The 22,048-nt window shown below is 38.9% G+C and overlaps 1 protein-coding gene across 2 annotated transcripts; it reads right to left on the bottom strand.

The window, feature by feature from the left end:
- Positions 1-275: 275 nt before the first annotated feature.
- C9 (complement C9) lies at positions 276-20,925 on the bottom strand. Of its 2 annotated transcripts, XM_064439069.1 has the most exons (12): positions 20,816-20,925; positions 14,887-15,004; positions 14,056-14,203; positions 12,510-12,657; positions 10,684-10,822; positions 9,183-9,401; positions 7,440-7,680; positions 6,028-6,156; positions 3,655-3,833; positions 3,220-3,448; positions 2,320-2,499; positions 276-441 (listed from the first exon to the last, which is right to left on the bottom strand). In XM_064439069.1, the coding sequence occupies exons 1-11, from the start codon at positions 20,899-20,901 to the stop codon at positions 2,339-2,341; spliced, it is 1,797 nt and encodes a 598-aa protein (XP_064295139.1). In that variant the 5' UTR covers positions 20,902-20,925; the 3' UTR covers positions 276-441; positions 2,320-2,338. The 2 variants fall into 2 exon arrangements, with proteins under 2 accessions (XP_064295139.1, XP_064295140.1); XM_064439070.1 differs by lacking the exons at positions 14,056-14,203; positions 20,816-20,925 and having other exon boundaries at positions 14,887-15,002.
- Between the last annotated feature and the right edge of the window lie 1,123 nt (positions 20,926-22,048).

A 22,048-nucleotide genomic window follows, 5' to 3' on the forward strand; every position in this document is an offset into this window, starting at 1 on the left:
GGGTTTGAAATAAATCCACAAAGGCATTTTGCTGAAGATAATGACTCTCCCAGGTTCTTTACTAACAGTATACCATCAATCAGCTAATGTTATGTACCTTATTCTGATACTCATACTGGATTTGAATTCTTGAAAGTCAGTTTGAAAACACACCATAAATAATTATGAAAAAAACATTGACGAGGGACACCATTATGCCATTGACTAACAAGGATAGATAATTCATGCCCTAATGATGGCCACAGACAAATAAAAGATGGACCACACCCACTGCATCAGCTTATCTCTGTTAAGAATTTTATTGGTGTATTACTTTGTTTTCATTAGCAATCATTTAAGCTGCAGGTGGTTTTAAATCATGGCATTCCATCGCTCTTGGTTAGCTAGCTGGCCAGAAGAAGCTGTGATTTGTGGAATTGGTTTGGAATCCATTATTGGTTTCTAAAAAAGGAGAAAAAATGGTAAAGAAGTGATAGAAGATAGTAGCTAAAACATGTATATTGGTCAAACTTTAAGTGAAATAGTACCCCCATGGCTCGCCACGTCACACTGTATCTCAAGTGTGGCTTTAATGTAAAATAATTCTAATGAAGAATGAATTAAAACACATACTGTGATTTTCAGGAGACTTAAGTATCTGACTTCTGCTGAAAGAGTGAGTACATAACATGTCTGGTTAGGAGCCGACAGTCACGTCAGGAGCCAAAGTTAGATTAATTTTTTAAAAAAGCTTTTACTGTTCCATACCAGAGGAAACAGAGAAATATGTATATAACATGAATAATCATCATGCTATTTGCTGTCATGTCTGAATGATACAGTGCGGGAATAAAATTAAACTGCTTATGAGATTTTTTTTTAAAAAGTCCAAAGTCACTGGATCAAGTAAAGGCTAACTTGATACCCTGTTTTTAACAAAAGGGCAATAACACTGCCCTAGGGAATGGCCAGGAGTAGGGAAACACATAGAAATACTTCCACAGAATACTTTCTTGTCCTGCCAAAATTGATACTTCAGAGACTTCTTGAGTGAGCATGACTGTCTACATGTTTAAGAACCTTCCAGTAGTTTATGTTGAGGCTTTTAAAATGCATATTTACTTTCCATATGCCACTGTGTGAAGCACCAGTCTTCAGACTCCTTTGAATGTGCCGCTTGCTATTCCCCTACTTCTTATACTTGTCTTCCTCATATTACTCTCAATTTTCAAGCTCTGTTATATTCTTCTCTCAATTTCTTTTTTCCATTGTGGAATAACTTATGGAATAAGTAGCTTTGATAGCCTGGAGATGCGGTGCTGTAGGGAGTAGTTTGTAATTCTTTGATGTAGGGCTAGATGGTCCATGAGTGCTGTTATAACCTGCTGGCCGTGCTTTCTTCAGGGTGCTTCACAAGCAGAATATTATGTGTAGTTGAACTCTACTGAAGCTGAGAGAGGTCACGCATAGAAGAAATCTTCTGATACATATTTTTGGTGCAGGTAGGGTCATGTCATGAGACTTACCATAAGGGTGCTTCAGTGGGGAAACATTCGAAGTCCTTTCTCTGTCTTGCCACCTCTTTTCTTCTTGTGGCCACCCAGAAGAGAAGGAACTTGTGGTAACATCTTAAACATAAACCCAAACACTTCCTCCTGGGCCTAAAAACTTACTGTGGCATCCAAGTGGCATGCAAGCTGCTTCTTCTCAGCAGGTGAAAAAAGTTGAGACCACCTTGCCATTTTTTGGTCCGGAGCATCCATCCTCAAAATCCTGCTTATTTTTTTTGTTTTGCTTTGCAATATTATATTAAAAATAAAAAAAAAAAAACCCAAACCTGACAAAACCATGTAGCTAAACATTTTCTTAAACTATTTTTTTCCAAGAGAAAAGTTTCAAAACTGCTATAACAGCAGCTGTGTTGGATTTAAGCATTCCACTTACCAAGTAATAGAATTCAGACTCTCAAACTGTCTTTATACTTTACTTCTGGAAAACAGGTCTTTTTCCATTACCTTAAGACTTAAGTTTCTGATGACAAGTCTGATTGGAGGTGAAATCTGTATTTTAAAAGCTGGATTTTTAATCTGTTCTTATGCAGAACTCCATTTTACTCTTGAAGTTCTGTGATGTAACATTAGTTGTCAAGATATTCAAATACTATCCTAAACATTCACAGATTTGAGCTGCAAGGTGGCTGATTTTAAAAGCTGTATAAATGGAACATGTAAGAGGACTTACCTTTCACTCCTTCAGCTGTGTCACTGAAATGCCCCCAATATTGGCTGACCATTTATTCTAAACAGCAGTAACATATTTGTAATTGCAGAGGCTGCTTACCTGTTTTTGATCAGCATAACTATTTTGCATCTCCACAGGGCCGTGTTTCAATGCTGTCTCCTTGGCATGGTCTGCCACCAGGTTCTGGTGTAGGATTATTACACTGGCGAGTTCGAGTGCTTTGTCCATAGGTGCAGGGGGACCAGGCACTCCAACAGCTCCAGCCTCCATCGGTGACAACTGGCATTAAGACACCACACTAGGATTAGTCCAGCATCTCTCTGTCTTCTGTACAGTGACAGAAGGAGCTTTTTACTTGGCACTTTTGAGGGTGGACAAGGTTACATTCTCAGTTACAATGACTCTGCAGATCATTGCACCCTCCAGCATACATTCCATTGCACAGATCTGGCTTTTGAAAACACCCTTGTCAGTGCCACTGCTTAAGAACCCAGAGGTTTCAACATTTTTGTCACCCTAGGAAGCTGCCTGAATATCACACTCTAAGGCCCAATTTGGGCACCGGTGCTTTAAAAAGTTGGCCACAGGGAATTAATTTGCTCCACAATAAATTTTTTGCATCATCAGTTGTGGAACTGCATTCATCTCCCTCCTCCCCTCTGTGGACCAATCTAATATTCAGCTAGCACAGTAACTATGGAATGTGATCATGTGTTAGCAAACACAATGTTTTTGCAGAAAAGTAAAGACAAAATACCTTATGATGTGGTGAGATGGCTTTTGCTTGAAATCAGCTTACCATTACTGCACCATTCTTCAGTAATGCTCCTGTTTACTTAAATGAACTTGGGGTATAATTCCAAACACAAAAATATATGTGGAACAATGAACTCTAATTTCAAGTGCCCATCTTTATGGAAAGAACCCAGTAATTTACACTACTACACCATACACCCATGAGATTTGACAGTAGGAGGTCTGTCTGGAGCATTTACCAACCTTTAATTAATGTAGATTTGGGAATCTGACAAGTAATCCCCTTAAAGTAGCTTGAGCACATGCAGGTACAGGCTCCATCTACCAGCACAAGTGTGCCTCCATTTTTGCAGGGTTCACATTTGCACACACTGTATTCGGTAATGTAGTCTTCAATTGCTCTTTCCAAATTTTGTTTCTTTAAATATGCATTTCTCATCTTAACTGGAACAAGCGTATGTATTGGAGAAGGCTGTAGAAGAAAAAAGCCTATGCATAACAGACTTTTCTGAAGTTCTGAATCCTTTTGATATCCCCCTCACCAGAGTAAGCATCTGAAGAAACTGTCAAGATGAAGAAAATATCTTCAAGGTCATGATAAACTCAGAGTCTCACCCCCATCTTAGAAAAAAAGCTTTCAAACTGTAAGAACCACAGCTTTGAAGAAGTTGTACTCACCCGCTGCTGTATCACTACTGGAGCATCAACCAAAGACTTAGCCCACTCTATGTAATCCTCTACATCAACTATTTTGGATCCTCGCAGTAGCATTTCTTCTATTTTAACTGAAAAGTCAATCTTCCCTCCATCAACTAAGGAAATCACATCATCAATGACAGCATCATCCTTAAGTTCTGCTGCAGAAAGAAAGAAAGAAAGAGGAAAGGATGAAGAAGAAAGTGTAACGCCCATGCGTCTTGAGGAACAGTGGTCCTTTTAGCACAACCAGTCCATCTCTATAAAATGAGCATAAAGAGAACAACCCTTCACTCACCGATTGTGATGGAATTCAATCTTTGCTCATACTTCTCATATACAGAATACACAGAATTGTGTAGGTTGGAAAAGACCTTTGAGATCATGAAGTCCCACTATAAACCTAGCACTGCTGGTTCACCACTAAACCATCTTCCAAAGCACCACATCTACAGGTCTTTTAAATACCTCCAGGGATGGTGACTCAACCACTTCCCTGGGCAGCCTGTTCCAATGCCTGAGAACCTTTTTGGCGAAGTAATGTTTCCTAACATCCAGTCTAAACCTCCCCTGGAGCAGCTTGAGGCCATTTCCAGTCATCCTATCACTTGTTACTAGGGAGAAGAGACCTACACCCACCTCACTACAACCTCCTTCCAGGTAGTTATAGAGAGCAATAAGGTCTCCTCTCAGTCTCCTCCAGACTAAACAACCCCAGCTCCCACAGTTGCTCCTCATAAGAATTGTTCTCTACACCCTTTACTTATGTGGAAGGAAATCTTCTATTTTGCAATTGAATTAGAAAACCCTGTATCTGAAAGGAAGAGAGGGCGTAGAGCAAAATTTGATAACAAGGCAAAGATAATCTGAGTAATGGTATCATATCATCTGAGCTGAACCAGAAAAGGACAGGAACTGGAATAGCAAGAGCTTCTGCTTCATAATTAAACCACAAGAACAGGGCACTGAAACTAATTGCCTCTTCTGTACTCAGTAGTAAATCTCCCTGCCTTTGCAATTTTTAGGCCATGTGATAAAAGACTCATCTCCAAACACACAAAGAGCAGAGAGGAACAATGACAGGCAGGGGAACACAAATAGCCTAATCAGAGAAAGGGAGCCCCTGCCTTGACTCCTCCCAGGCCTGTCCCAGCAGAGCCATTAGCCCCACAGGATGGAGCTGAGGATGAGTCAACAGCAAGATGAGACAATGGAAAGGCTTTCTGGATGGAAAAAAGGGCATGTTTAGGGGTTTGCCACTGAAGAGGTAAGGGGGGATCAAGGTGGCTTTGGGAGGAACTCGCATGGAAAAATAGGATAAAGGCATAAAAGGGGACAGATGGCAAAGGTGGCTGATCAGTAAGTGTGATCACTAGGAAATATCAAGCTAGCCTAGCAGGTGACTAGGGTAAGTGGCTTGGGAACAAAGTATTATAGTGGCTGTTAGTCTGGTCTAGATATGTACGTGTCTCTAAAGTGAGACAACTGGGGGACCTGGCTACCGGAGTGACCAGAGGTTCTATGCCAAATACTGGAGAGACCCTAAGGTCCAGGGGTTGACTGAAACCTGTTTGCATGTGAATGTGTATCTGTAAGGCAACTGGAACAAGACGATCCAAGGACAAATTGTTGGGTAAACTGAGCACCTAAGGCCAGTTACTAGATGCATCCATAGTGTGTGTGTGGATGTATGTGTCGAGGTACATCAGGGGGTCTGTACCAGCAACACAAGTGGAGCTGTGGGCCTTCGGGTGTTGTATACCTGGATGACAGCAACAGGGGAGACTAGGGATCCAGTTGAATGTCTAAGTTCAGCTGCTGGAGGGATCTATATTGGCTATATATGTATATAGAGGAGAGAGTGAAATACCTGAGAGTCATGTTGCCTGGGGAGAATATCTGCTCTAGATGACCCTGCTTGAGCAGGGGATTTGGACAAGATGGTCTCCAGAGGACCCTTCCAACCTCAACCATCCTGTGATATTTCTCACTGACAGACTTTCACCCTGATCAAATGCAGAGGAGAACAGGATGAAAACCATTGTGCTGTTTGTGTTTGTCTGTGTGCTGTGCTTCTGTCTATATTGACCTGTGTGGCCAGCAATGTGTGTATGTATGTATGCTAAATAAGTGTGTCTGCATGTGTGCCGACTGGGAGCACTTGCTCAGCCTGGCTTGACCTGGAAGCATGTAGATATGTACATGTACATACATAAGTATGTAGCCTCACTTCAACTGGTCTACCGGATTTGCTCTTTCCCTAACAGCAATACCTATTTTGATTATAAAAGGGGAAGCAATTGGTATAATCTTTCTTTATGCAAAAGATATACTTTAAAATAAAGATATACTTACAGTTTTCCTTCACGTTAATCTTTTCACATTTACCACCACCAATACTACCATTAACATGTAAGCCTTTATATGCAATATTGGCATCTAAGTGATAGCCAAGGCATCTTTTCACATCTTCTACAGTGACACCTTAAAGTGGAAATAATTAGGTGATTAGAGGGACTGAATGACCATAAATAATGTGATATTATTATTCTTGGAGAATAAATCTCAGGACTATTGGAAATGTTTATGGCTTCCTTCTTCCCATTTGTCTTCTGCTTTTCCTCTTCCATGAAATGAATGTGAGGATAATTGTATTTGAAGGGTCTACGCAGAGGCAGGTGAGATCTACAGTGATTAGGAAAACAGCAGATGTCCCTCAAGGGACCACTCTTTCCACATATTCTATTGGAATTTTGTCTTTCTCAGCTGCTTGTAATTTGCTCTTTCTACGTGCTAAACTATTCAGTCCTCCCAGTCTCTCTCCCACAGCCTCAAACATATTTCTCTACTCTTTTTCCTCACAAAGTTAATTAATGCCACTAATCTGTTAGAAGTACTCTATTCCGATAAATTCCAATCCTGCTCTATCCTCTACTGCCTCCAACACCTCCTTTATGATTCAGACATATCGTCTGGAACTTTTGTGTTCAGAAAGAATTTTGCTTAAGATTGCTGAACAGGGTAATACTGGGAAAAGTGAGTGACAACTTTGCCCCATGTCCCTTTGCATAGTCTGAACATCTGACGGTAGTATTGCTGTTGATGCTGCATGCAGCAGGTACTTATTTCCGACCTCCAAAATCAGCATGGGAATTTCCTTTTCTAATTTTTATTCCAGAATGCTTTAATCCATCACAAACCCACATATATCTGAACTGCACACGAGGGAGGATTAAATTACTGCTTTTCTTAACCATGGCAAGGAAAGTTCCAGTGTGAATGTTAGTCTATAAAAACAGTTTCAACACGGTCAAGTACACCATATGTTTTCTAGGACATTTTAAATTTATTCCTTATTTTTTGGCACCACCATACTCTTAGAGTGATTGTACCACAAGAAGGCACTGTCTAGCAAATTGGATTTAAGGTTTAGGCAGATATTCTAGACATCAGGAATCTCTTGTGAATCAGGTCACACAAATTAGTATTGCCAAGATTTTGAAGAGGTTTCTTTAAGTTGGTTTTTTTTTTTCCTTAGTTACAGACTTAAAATACAGACTTCAAATAATTCTGGAAGTTACAAAGACTGACTCTCATCTCTGTTGAACTCATGTAATTCTGTAATGTCACTGGTGTGCCACAAGCAGCACACACTGAACTGTGCTGTTCTCAGTAGTGCTCTGTATCCACAAATCTATCCTCATACATCTCTTTGCATGACTGAAGGCTTGGTGATAATCTGCATACCACACTAACAGAATGCATACCTATTTGAGACATAGCGTAATTATCCAGCACGTACACAAGTTCATATTTTCCTCCTACAGTTCCAGAGACCGCATAGTGAGTTCCATAATCTTCTAGGAATTTAAAATATTCTCCTTTATCATATTCAGCAGGCAGAAAGTTTAGATTATCAAGGAAACTATCTGTGAGACGGACATCACGACTCCGCATTTGGAACCTTCCCAGCTGAATCTTTCCTTTTATATGCAGAAAAGTTTGGTTCTGAATGCAGGGAGAAGAAAGCTGATGACAGCACCATTCTGGTATGCAGCACGGCAGGAAAATCTGTTCTATTTTACTTATAAAGAAACTGCAGCACTTTTAAATATGGTATTCAATCTACCATTTTGGAACAGGGACAAACTTGCTTAAATAAAATTAAAAGTTCTCCAATTTAAACTGAGGAAGCAGCGACAGATTCGGATCATTCCAGTTTTGCAGAACTCGCCCTTTGCTAATTTCAGCAAGCACTTTGTGATCTATTTAAGAACAAGGTCTTCTCTAAGTACAATATCTACCAAAGGAGCCTTTCTGAGTTTCACAACTTTGAAAAGTAATTCCATATGGCATGCCAGAAAACAGGAGCTGCCCACCTAGGACAGCTGGAGTTTTGTCTTTGTTTGTAGTCAGAGCAGAACTAAGTTCTCTCTTTTTTATTTGGATCACTTTGTTATTCTCAGACTGTCAGAAGGGCAAAGCTCCAATTAAAAACGAAACAACAAAAAAAACCATAATAAAATGAAAATCAATTAGGAAAAAATCTCATTGAGGTATTTGATCCATAGACACATTCTAACTCTAGGTTTAATGACTGATATTTTTGTAAATTACACTGCAGATGGTTTTATATGATAATCTAAACTCGGACTTAGCTGCTGCCCATGACACATTGCATCTTGCGAAACTGTTGCATTTTAGACTCTAAGCGAACACATGCTTTCCAAATCCCATTGTTTTCTGCACTACTTATGTGACTCCCTTAACAGTAATGACTAACACGAGGTATGTAAAAGGGACCATCACATTAGCTAGCACTGTTTAAAGCATCTTGAACTGCTGACTTGGATGCTGCTTTGGATTGGCAGAAATCATTTCCTTCAAACATTTCCTGAGAACATTCCCTTCAAACATGCAGCAGAGGACCACAGGGTGGGCATTGCTTATGAGAGCATGAAAGGTGGCACAGACCAAAATTGTGGCAGTGTGCTAGTAAAACTATGGATTACTGTGTGCCAGTGCTATGGCTGTGCCTCTTGGCCCAGGCTAGTTTATTAGTGCAGACATACCTGAATAACTGAGATCTGTCATTTCAGTTATTATTCTACCTATTTTGTGTTTACACCTAGTGTAGGCCTACTCAATAGCAGTTTTTATCCCAGGACTTGACCTAATTTACCCACGCTGCACTATATCAGAGCTGCTCTCTAATCAAGATGTAATCAGAGATCTTTGGCCCTTTCTAACATGACGCCCCTGTTGAAGATGAGTGTGGTTGCTAGTTAAGGGTAAACAGTGGGAAAATGAAGCTACATGTGGTTACCCTTTGGCCACACCTGAAATCTTAACCTTAGTATTGCCAGTATTTAATTTTTGTGAATTAATGACAGAAAAGCAGCAGGCAACTAGAATACTTAGAAAGATTAATATGTCATTATTCTAACACTGTGTAAATTTTATTGTTTGTAAAATAGTTACATTAAACCCTTTAGCTTGATTAAACTTACCCTTTCTGTGAAGCTTTTCAGGAAAGAACTTAAACTTGAATTCTTGGTATAATGATATTTGAAATTTCCATATGCACCAGTATTGTTATTTCCGTCAGTAGGTGTGTACTTCAGAGACAGGTCAGCACTAAAGTATTTTTGTTTTTCTATGTAAACCTCTCGTAACATTTTTACACGATCATGGTAGAACACAGATGTGAAGGTTTTGTCTGCTTTTGTCTTAGAAAAGATAAAGAAAATGTTGTATGAAAAAAAGAAAACAGGCAGTAATAGAAAAATCTATGTAGCACTTAAAAGATGTATGTTTTACATAGCTTAGCAATACATTTTCGTACAGCTCTTTTTTATTTTAAAAGAAAACAAATTAAAATATCACCCCTCCACAAACCACCTCATCTGGATAAGCTTAGTTGTTCAAAACTAAACAGAAAACTACAGTGACAATATTTCAGTGAGTGTTAAATCTCAGCATGTAACACTATCAAAGTAATTTCTGTGTGTCAACAGTTCCTTTACATATAAGGAGTAGTAGTCTTGACCTCCTTCCTAGAATGCAGGCAAGATTTGCTAATAGGTCTTGACATCTGAAGTGAATCAGAATTATGATTTTGCTTTCTTTTCTTACAGCAGACAATAACTAATTCAGAATACCTATTTCAGTGTTGTTTATTTTTGTATACTTCAGCATAACATAGAGTTTTAGTAACTGAAAATTGTTATGCAACAAAATCAAATATGGGCAATGATCTCTGGGTCAGATTTACTAATTTTGGGCAGGATCTGGTATAAATTGTCATTGTGTGTGAAGCTCCTGCTTACAGTGATAGGTAAACCATTTGGTAAGCAAAATACTCCTTTGATTCCTGAAAGGCATCTGATATTGATGTTCCTAAGATCATCAATATTTTTGATATTCAAACCACACTGGAAGTCATAGTCTGAATTTCAAAAGCCCGTTACTTTTTTTTTTTTCAGTGGGACAGAGAAAGTCATCACTGATTAGAGAACCCAAGCAGGACCAGAGTATCATAACATTATTCTTGCCTTTTTGTCAGTGTCTTTTGTGTGTCCTTGAAAAAGTAGCTTGATTGCTGCTCTGTCCAGTAAAATTTAGGTATCATATTCCTTTCTGTACATCTCCAGTTCCTCTCATCCACTCATATTATAAACATTCCAGAAAGATAGTTTAATTTACTAGGCACAGGTACAGTAATGAACATGTGGGAATTTGGTGCAACTGAGCTTAACTGCTAAAGCAAAAGATAATATAACCTGTTTCCGTCTGGACTTTATCAAAAGCTTGATGCTAAAAAGCTGCTGCCACCTGACTCAAGAGATATGTTAAGTCGTCCAAGTGGATGTCAGGATTCTTTATGTTTGCACAGAAGGACTTAGACTTACACAGAATCAGAATCACAGGTTGGAAGGGACCTCAGGAATTATCTAGTCCAACCTTTCTAGGAAGAGCACAGCCTAGACTGTGTACAGTCTAGACACTTACATCGTAAGTGAGAACACCCACATTCCATGGCTTGCGGTAGTATGTCCGTGTGTTTCCATCACGCACCCTTTCACACAAACCATTAAAAAAGTCATTGTCAAATGGGCTGGCCATTGGATGCATTCCTAAAACATTGATTCTACAAGAGAAATACAGGAGAGGTTATTCTTCAAAAAAGGACGTGTCAGCACCCATAGCTTGTAGACAAAGATATTATGACTGGAAAAGTCAGATTCTGTAAGAGATGGAGACTATAGCTGTGGAACTGAATCTTGCTTTATCCACAGCAGCTTGCCTCATCTCTCGTGGTCCTCTCGTCTGCATAACAGAGATAACAACATATCTTTTATAAGGCACTTTAAGGCTTTTTATGAGAAAGAAACAAGTAAAATATATATACTGAACATGAAACACAGTGAGAGTCTTAGGAATGGAAGGGGGTAAAAAACGTTTCTTCTTGACCAATATATTTGTGAGGAAGCATTCCTTATAGGTTTAAACCATTTTAAACACCTCAACAGCTACTTTTAACCTATTTTATTCATATCTTATAGTAATTTCTTTTCTGGTAGGAACTTTGGTATAAACGGTGTAAAAGATCCATCAAATCTGTAGAGGAATATACAGCTACTTCCAGCATTGCCTTTTCTCCCAGGGTGTCACCTGGTGGAGCAATAGAATTCTCCGGACCGGAGGAGATGAAATCTGAACCGCTACAAACCCAGAGAAACAGACATATTGGCTGTATAGCAATGTGCATCTACATACCAATGTAGAAGATATACTTCCAAAAATAACTGCTCCTTGGAGGAGTCTGTATAAGTTTTTTGCCTTTCTATGTCTGTTTCATAATTTGAATCTTTTTAGTAATTCTAATATGATTGTGTGATACATGTCCGTATACTTATCTGAATGTAGAACGTGGTTATCAATTCTTCAAAACCGCCAGCGTCACTGCTGCACAGCTATACAACATTTTATCAGGGACTATTTTAGTGATGGATTATAATAGAAATAATAAAGAAGATACTTCTAAAAATGCTTAAGTACCTGTCTTACTTCCCCATGCTACAAGGGCAGCATTTTTACTCCGGTGCAGTAATACCATTATAAAAATAAAACGAAAAGATGCACCGTTTTCATTTAAACACCAGGTGGAGTTGTAGTATAGTTTTATTTTCATTTGTTCCAGTTTGGATCGCTGCCTTCTAACTCGGTTTGTAGCTAAACAATATGTCAGACTTTCTTTTTGTTTGAAAAGAAAGAAATCCAGCAGGGTCTGAGAATAGAAAGATTAATTTTCGACTTAGACTAATGAGGAAAACTCCTGTAAGCAACGAGATCGGGGAAGTGGAGAATGCGAAACTGGAAAAAAGCTGCAGGCAGAGTGTTGTTGCTGTGAGGCATCACATTGTATAAATAATCAAGATACATTTTCTCCCTTTTAGACATGCATGTTAGTAAAGTAATAGGGAATGACTGATTCGTTATGAAATATCACTTGAAACATATCTATATAACTGTAAGCTTTACATTTAAATAATAAGTATTGTAAGTATATTCATGTAACTTCCAGATATAATTCTGTGAATTAACATAATGATTGATATAAGCTGTCTATATAAATATTTTATCCTTCCCAAGTATACAAAATAAAACAGTAGTTAATTGTTCTTCCAAAAGCTATGTAGCATTTCTGAATACAAATGCGGACACAATTCAGATTCCACTTTTGGTAATGTTAGTGTGCCCCAGTGTTTTCAGCTCACTTTGGAGACTGTCCTAGACACTTCACAAGGCCAAATACTTTTTCCTTCATTACATACCCTTGCCCTGCAGTCCTGCCAACTTCAGACACATCAACATCATGGTTACGGCATGGTGATTGTGCATCAGATTTACAGTCATCTTCATCAGAAAAGTCTCCACAGTCATTATCTACATTGCACACAAGCCGTTGTTTTATACACCGACCTAATCAAAGAAAAAAACATTGAATGAATGAATTTTTTTGCCAAGATGGTCTTTAAATGACAACCCCAGCTACTCTGTATTGAGATTTTCTGTTCATATATTTCTATTACTGTCATGAGGAATTCGAGTCCTACACCCTGCCTTCTTCAAATGAAAAAAAAAGCCAACCAAAGCCAGATTACTATATTTACTTATGGGTTTACTAGGATGGCTAAGAAAATTAAGTGACAGGAGAACTGCTGTCATTTGCAGAAAGTTGTTACCTCCTGTGATTTTTTCTATATTAATCTTTGATTATTAGGCTTTTAAAAAATTATATTAAGAGAATACAGGAAATTATTAATTAGATATCAACAATGAACTATTTCTAAATTGTTTAAACTGTTGCTATTTGCACTATAGTATTTGGACACTGCAGTGTCCCAAACTATAGTGATTTGTGTCTAACACAACAGTGAAGTAGTAATTCTGCTGAGGTTACATATCACAGGTTTTACAAAGACTGATCTTTTTTCTTTTTCTTTTCTGCAGGATTTACAGATTTGGGGTAAATTTAGCCCTAGGATAATAAAACAACACTTCTTGATATCAACTACCTCACCTCTAAGTGCCACACAGTGGCTGTAAAGTAGTAGTTAAACACATATTTTGTAATTTTTTTCCTCTACTTGCACTTCATGGTATTTTAGATAAAGACAATACTGACAGCATCTTGGGACTCAAAATTCACTTACCATCTTTCCTTTTCTGTTTTTACTAGTTTTATTACCATTAACTTTTCCTATTTTATTTTGATTTATACTGAATCTTGAACATTGCATTCATTCATATGCCATGCATTTACCACCTTACAAATTTACATCTTTGGATCTAGAGACATTTTGGTCTCTAATTAGCATCTATCATAATGCTTCGGTCAGTAAGCCTCCCTATCCATTTTGTTAAAATTTCTTCAGTCCTAGTTTTTCCCAGTGATTTTTCAGAAAATATTCTGATCATGTAGCAGGTGGAGCAGTTATCCTAGAAAAAAGGACACTCATAGTATGGTCAGCTTTTAACCATGGAGTAGAAATTAAAGCAGAAGAATTTAAACTAGACACAAATTATGATGGGAAATGAGAAGAACGTACCCCTTCTCAAGCATGGTTCATGCTGTGGTTTTGGTGTTGTGGCTTTGCAACCCACCTGTCTATACACTGGGGACTTTCTTTAAAATGTAGCAATAAGACACTGCTTCAGGAAACCACCCTAAACTAAAAAAACACTGAAGCATATCTCTCATTTTGTGTATGTATTTTGTCTTCAATGGAAAATAATTTAACTGACTTCACAGTACTATGTAAAAAGTGGCTTCCTGAGTTATTGCATAACATGCTATGGCGTGAAAACAAAACCTACCAGAATTGCATTGAAAGTCAGTACCACAGTCTGGTTCTGGTTCTTCAGGACAAACTTGGCTAGTTTTACAGCTTTGTGTATCTCCTAAGGTCTCCAGGCATGGTGTTCCACCAAACTGTCCGAATCTTTCAACACGTCTGGAGCGAAACTTGAAGGGTAAAAGTAAGAGAAAGAAGAGGAGTAAAAGAAAGAAAAGTACTACCAGAACTAAGAGATTTCCAGCTGAACTTAGAACTTTTCAAAATGAAACATCTCTGGTGAAATTTTTTCTTGAAAATCCACACAGCTTATGGTGTAAAAAGAAGCGTATAGGAACTTTAATTGTTGCATTAATAATAATGTCTTAGCAAGTATGTAGAGATGCATATTTTTCACTATTTAGTTTATTTCACTGTTTTCATTATCTTCATTCCAGGGAGGAAACACAGCATACATATTTTGTGGTCTTTCAAGTCTTTCATTTTTTTGAATTCTTATAAGAACTCCCCTAAGAGAATAAAAATCTGCTCTTGACAAAAAATCGCTTTAAAAAGGGAAAATGTATTGAAAAGTAACGTTCTTAGCAGAAACATCCACATGGCTAGAATAGATAATTTCTATCAACAGAACATTTTGAATGAGAACACTTGACCAGTTTTGTCTTCTCTACATCTCTGGATGTAGTCTTCTCTTACTCTTATTGCTTCAGATCTGAAATTATTACGGGCTTCATGAAATCATGAATGTACAATAATAAGAGTTGCAATCTGATATTTCACCATAACCAAAAGGCAGACAGATAATGTCCCTTTGGTTGTGGCTTCGGAACAAAGATTTCCAACTACAGCTTACCCTTTGATGGGTGCATGGGTCGCAGGGCCCCCATACGCTCCAGCTGCTCAGCTTACAATCTATTGGAGATGGGGCATTCAGTTCTCTTGTTCCCCTGTGGAAGGCTTTTTCTGAAGAGCTGTCAGACAAAACAATCCAGTACAGTCCTAGGCAATACACTAAAATCACATGTGAATTTTTATTTAAACCATAGACCAGTATTCTGGAAGCCTCTTCAAGCTGTTTTCTGCTTCACTTCGATAGCAGTACTTGGTACATATGTGCATAAACAGCTGCCTAATCTTAAATTCTTTGGTGGTTTAAAATTACATTAGAAAAACTTTGAAGACTTAGTAAGCCAGCTCTTTTTCTCTTTTTTAGATCTTTGTGCATACTCATGCTTTTCTGGTGGGTCATGTTATTGAAGAAAATCAAACAATACACAGAGAACATCTGCAGTTCCCCTATTCAGACAGTGGCTGTGTTCCTCATAAAGCTGAAGACAAAGGCACAAAAGAACATCTCAAATAGATGTAGCACTTTGATACATGTCTTTGTGATTTTTTTAGCTTATTAACTTTAATGGGGTTGCCCTTAAACCTAGGTAAAAGTCTAAATGCTTTCTGGAGTTGAAAGAAGGCTCATAAATAAAGGTATTATTTTCTAACAGTCTAACATATAATTGGAAAATACAGACAAGTGTTTAGCTACCTAGGTATTCCTCAGCTTGCCAAGTTGAATACTTTGCCAGTTAGGGCCATATTTTCTGGAGTGACTCTTCATTTCGGTGCCAGTTTTAAATACCATGAAACTCCTGGCTCAGTAAGTGAAAGGCCACCATTTCATAGATATATAGTTTCTTTAGAGCACCCACAGTTAGACATTAAAAACCGATGAATGGTAGGATGTCTTTTTAATTTTAAAAACCACTGGTTATCTTATCTTGCCAGGTAACAATGCTGGAAAGGAGAGGAATGGCGGAGCATTGAAGTCTTAATTTGCCAGTTGGCTCTCTGTAATTTATTCTGATTTGGGCTTACAGGCTAAGTATTCATCCACTGAAAATAAATTCTCACTTTGCACCTCTCCAGGTTAATGGTGTTGCCTCTGTTCTAAAATTGGACCTTCTTTGACATGCCCAGCTGGTTGGCAGATCTGCAGCTCCTGAAGTGTGATATATGGCCTTTCGTTGAAGGCAGGGCCTTGCCCTCCACTCTTTGACCCCCTTCCCTCATACAAATCTATCAGGAGTCCAAACAAATGTAACCTGATTCCACAAGATTGAGAAATCTGCAGTTTGGACAAGGAAGATATACCAGTTGCTTCAGCTTTCTGGTGCCATTTATTGTATGTTCAGGTTACACACATATTAACTTGTTATTGAGACTCTAAATGAGCCTATGTCTCTTTCCAGCTATTGAATCTCAAACAGCTCAGGGATCACAGGGTTGTTGTGCAACCTTTTATACACTCAGCTGACCCTGACTGGCTCTGATGCCTCAGGCTTTCCACCGTCGCACACACCAGCAGTTAACAGGCACCACAGCTGCTCCTGGAAGTATCTGTACCATGCACTCCCACTGTCTTGGCTGCTGCTCCTAAACAACTCTATTCCCAGAATTCTCCTGACCTCAAGCTAAGGAAGTAAATGAATCCTTGGCTGAGAATGTTGCTTTTAACAGGTGGGATTCAGAAAAAAAGGAAACAGCAAAAAGCACAAATATGCCCAATGTCTATGGGCAGCAGAAATTAGATTAAAAATTAAGAACTCCTTCCATATGATTGGAGACAAACTCTTCCTCCCAAACTCTTAGCTGGTAGGGAAGTGTGAAGCTTTGCTGTGTACCTGGCACCAGGAATTGGGGTACCTGATAGAGAATGCTGATCCAACCTTGTGAAAACCCCATTTTACACAGAATTCCCTTTCAAAAATTCTCTGGTGGGCTCTGAGCATCTAAATCAATAACCCACTGGTTGGCAGCTGAAAGTGCTGGGAACTTGGGAAATGGCATTGAATATCTGCCTTCTTGCACTTGTCCCTGAGCATCCTTTAGTGATGGATCAGCTGTCTCTTTGCTCTCACCCAGAAAGTCTTCGATTAGATTAATCATGGTACTGCTAACCTGAGCCTTTTCTTCTACTTTCAAATGCCAGTTAGAAGCCAGCTTTCTCCAGTGCTGTTGAGGTTTACAGATCCCAAAACACTCTGCAAGATTTCAAATATTAACTAAGCATGCTTGCTTATATACAGCAGAATGATACTTCAGCCTGGGAAGGGATAGATTTTTGAAATTATAATTCCATCTGAAGTTACACTGCAGTCATACCCTGCGTTATATTAAGATCTGTAAATCATAAGAAAGAAGAAGAATGAGGTATACTGCAACTCTTAGAAACTTCTACTGAAAAGGCTGTTTCAGAAGGTGGTTACATAGAAGATGAAGGCATCATGCAGAAGTTGATTCAGGGAAAATGACATCTGAATTTAAAAAAAACACCCAGATGAACACAACAACTTTACCATGAGAACAATTAAACATTGAAATAGGTTACTCAGGGAATGGTAGAATGTCCCTCACTGAAATATTCAAGACTGCCTGACAGAATACCCTGGATAAACTAATCTGAGGCTCTGCTTTGAATAGAATGTTGTACAAGTTCTCTAGAGGTCCCTTCCAACCTAGACTTTTCAAAGTATTCTACAGTTCTATGAAATTCCAGAAAGGTGTCCTGTATTTGAAGTTTGATGTAGTCCTCCAGCCTCTTCAAAAACTGGTTCCTTCATCTGTAATTGGCTCATCTTGCAAATACTTCGGCAATACTAAAATTTACTGTACCTTTATAATAAGCAGGCAATGCTTTGAAAAGTTGCTGTACAGTAATCTATGAAATATTTTTCCACCACTCAGCATGACAGTAACATCAACAGAGCAAAGAAATTAAAATCTATTGGCCTGCGAAATGGATGAGAATCAGCTTGTTCCTTCCTGTATCTGCAAAACTGGCCGCATATATAACCTTTCTATCTCCTTACTGATGCAGGTAGGACTGTAAACCTCTGAGTAACAACATCTATTCTGGCATCTTGAGTTGAAGACTGATGGGTTGTCCTTGAAGATAGTAAAAGTGGGAACCCTTAGACCTTAAAGATATATTGAGGCACCTTAACAGGATTTCTAAAGGCAAATGGATATCTTCTTCCTAGCAATTACCAGGATTTTAAGTACTATAGAAGTTTACATTGAAATTAATTTCTGAACTTTTAAATTAAAACCTCAAAAATGCAGCCAAACACCCTTGCAGGCAATAAGAATGAACCATGAAGAGCAGTGTCTAGGAGGAGTGCTTAAAGGAGCAATCAGACTCAAACTAATACAGCTTCGAAAGAATCTGCCAAAAAGTTCCTAAAAGTCATTATTTTGAGTCTAAAATAAAAATCCCAGGCAGGAAAGGCTGAGTTCAACTTCTCAATGTGAATAGAAGTCTTGTCATCAACTGTCTGCAACCCAGAGTTGATGGTAGTCTTTAAGGTGACTTTCAGGTGGCACAGGTTTTCACATAGTCCCAACTGAGCAGCTTTTGCAATAATATTCATTGAGTGACATACAACCCTGGGCCTCCTGTTACACAGTGTACACACCATTAGTGTACAAGGTTCACATGATTTGCTGCAGATCCATCTTTAATGTTTTGGATTTACTTGAGGTTAGAGAAGGAAAAAAAAAATCAGAAAAAGTTCATTGTAGATGAGTCTCCTGAACTCTGAAACACCAACAATGCATTACATTATTTAGAAAAAACAAAGGTATTAGTAATTGGGCAGGTTTGTCGTGTCCATGTTAAACCCAGGGAGAAAGGGTTACTGAAAATATGTCCTGTTTCGTCATGGTTTAAGTTATACAATTTAAATATAAAAGGAGATAAAAGTAGTTAACTACTGAAGAATGTCACTGAAGGTGGCAGTTGGGAGCAAGAACTTCAGAGACAAGCAGGGAAATTGAAATACCTTCTCTGGTATCCCTTATTGGGGAGGTCTGAGGGACAGAAGAGTGCTCTTTGGAAAGGAAAAGCTGTTTCACAATCATTACACAAAATTGCTCGTACTTTGTCTTGGATTGCACAATACACTCTGTGCACCCTTGTCAGGGACTAGAAACTTGTCTCAAGTTGTTGGCAGGCAAGTTTCACTGCTAAAGCCTGATCACTACGGCAGCTGAACGGAACAGTTTAATCACCAAGGTCGACCCAGCAGGAATGTGCGCCCCATTATCTCAGAGTACTCGTCCTCCGCGCATACGCTCGGGCCCAAGGCCCAAGGCCGACTGGCAACCTATGGGGGGGGCTCGGACCCTCCAGAACTTTCAAGCACCTTCTCGCAACAGTACTGGGCATGCGTCCCACTGCGGAGTGGGAGGCAGGGGTATGCAGAACAGTTACTGACTATGCAAAAGAGCAGCCTTATAAAAGGAGAAACCAGCAGAGATGATGGGGGGTGATTTCTGGAACATCTCCCTCTCCACCGGCTTCAAAGATGCATCGGAAGCCTGGACCCCTGCCCAGACCGGACGGACTGCCGCAGATATGTGGTGGTAGCTGTCACAACAGTCCCACTCTCTCCCTCCCTCTTGTTCCCCTTTTCCCCTTTCTTTTCTTTTACTTTGATTTTCTCTCCTGTATCTATTTCTGGCCAAATAAAGAGACGTGGCACTTGATTTTTTTTGAGTCTTAATTCTGTTTCCGAGAATGTAAAAGAAACCTAGCCACAATAACACGTTTGAGTTAATCAGAAATTAAGCTCAGCCTCCCTCAACAGCAAGGAAAGCAAGGGGGTTTAACCTCTGCCAAACTGTCCAACCCAAGAGTGGATCGTGACAACCCTCAGGCTGCACAGCTTTGGTGATTTGTTGTTGATCCATACTTCAAAATACAGAGCTGTTCAGTTCATCAGTTACAAAGCTGATGATTCAGGAAAAAGTTTTGGTTTGACAGTTAGCACTGATGGAGAGAGAAGGCACAGTGGTCTAATTTGGAGACATGATAGTGTCACATGAGGACACAATTTTGCCAGCTGTAGTTGCTAGCACCATCATGAAGCTGCAGTCTTTAGTACAATGTGAAATCAAGCTGCTGGCCCACACTGCCTTCTGTGAAGCCTCTGTAATAATCATGTTTCTGGATGGACTGTTTGTAAGGGAAGCAGCAGTCCTCATAGTTTTGAAGGCTGCTCTTCAAAGTCTGTTCAGGTAGTTCAAGCCATACTAGGAGCAGCCACCCTCAGGCCTAGACATGTGTGCGAGAGGCAATACTTGGTTTTTCAGATAGTATTCACATGCCATCACAGAATGCTTCACATAGTGCAATGTAAGTCTTAAAGCAGATGGATCCCAATTTATTCTTAATGTATATCTGTCCATTATGAGACTCACATTCTTTCACCAGTTAGTACTGACCATTGTCATAAATTTCTGGTAGTGTATCTCTTCAGTTGTTTTCACATGGTATTTTTGTAGGGCCTAAGCCTTTAGTTCTCCTTCTAGTGATACTTACAGTGAAAAAACCACAAAAGCTATGTTTCGAATGAATTAGAAATAGGTGATCTAGGAGACTTTGAATAGAAATAGAAGTACTGTAAGCACAAAATTGTCCTTCAGAAAGAAACAGATTAAGATTAGATTATATTTTCAGACTCAGCATGCAACAGAAAACAGTTGCCTGATATCTAACTCCCTGCAAGAACCTGGCTTTAATAGCTGTCAGTCACCTTCATTGTGGCACATACATGCAAAATAAATGGTCAAACCATTTCTATTTGACTCCTTGAAATACAGCAAGAAGTAGTTTCCTTTTTCGTTGGGTATCTGCACAATCTACTATTAGAAACTGGAGGGTTATGCTCTGTGTTGGAGAGACAAAGCAGTATTGACATCTGCAGAAAACCAAAGACACCTACCTTCTGCTTCCCCCCAAAAGTGAGGCAGCCACATCGAAACTGCAAAGTATGGATATAAGCTGCAGCGTAACATGCATGCTTCTCATTTTGTAGCTCAATAGATAAGAATTTCCATGACTGAATTTGTAATTTCTTTATTTGTCCCTTTTGTTATTTATTACCGAGAGAACAAACAAAAAGCAGTGCTTACTGAAGAATGCCTGTTACTAGCCAAAACTGACTTACGGTAAGTGCTCTAAAGTCCACTTTTCAGAATATTCTACTTTTTCCTGCATGGAGACTGGGAAATAGTGTAAAGTAGTTTCAAGATTAAAATAAAACCATTTTAAAAAGTACCAGTAAACAAAGGACGGGAGAGACATTTTCTATTTAATTAGAGAGCAGTTAATTGCCTAGTAAAAAGCTGTCAAAACAGTGAGTTTTGTAAGGAACAAATAGTTCCTAAAGCACAGCTGTTTAAAAGAGCAAGTTCAGCATCTAACATCTTTGGAATCTTCATTTGGAGTATTGAAGGAATAAAGTCCCAAGATTCCTTTTTCTTCCTCCCCCAGCCAATATAAAAGAGCAACACGCCATTTTTTCTGGTTCTGAAGGAGCCTAAAACTCTTGTAGCCTTCACTCTGTCACCAAAACCCCAAACCAAAAGCTAGCTCTTTAGAAGGGCATTCCTACTTGGTAGCTTGCTGTAATCCAAATTTAAGGCATCATGTGTTGGACAGAGTCACAAGACAGAAGTAACACAAATAACCGGCTGTTTAGCAGTGAAGAATTAAGTATCTGGATGCAAACATAAGGTAATCATCTAGTATAAGTATATTCCAAATTACCATGGGTAAGTAAAAAACTCAGCTTTTAGTTTTGTCTGTTCCTCCCTTTTTGTGGCAGGGAGAGGGGAGGGTATGGAATAGGACAGACAAGTTTTTTTCCCTATTCAATCCTTAATTTGGGATAATTTCATTTACAGGAACTTAATTCTGATGCATGCTTAGTCCAGCTCAATGAGTCCAACTGTACTGAACTTATTTGTTGAGCAAGAATGCAAGACACAGGCAGTTGTAATATTGTATTGTTTCATCATACCTGCTTCAGTTGATGCTATATACACCTCTACAGGTCATGGTTCTTTAAGACAGACACTAAGTTAGAGTAAACAGCTATTTAAACTAAGCTAGCAGACTAGCAAGCATCTTTGGCCAGCCTGTAAGAGATCCTGCTAACCAGATCTTAGTAATC

Source organism: Phalacrocorax carbo, chromosome Z (genome assembly GCF_963921805.1).
Source record: "Phalacrocorax carbo chromosome Z, bPhaCar2.1, whole genome shotgun sequence".
In the NCBI taxonomy this organism is placed as follows: Eukaryota; Metazoa; Chordata; class Aves; order Suliformes; family Phalacrocoracidae; genus Phalacrocorax; species Phalacrocorax carbo.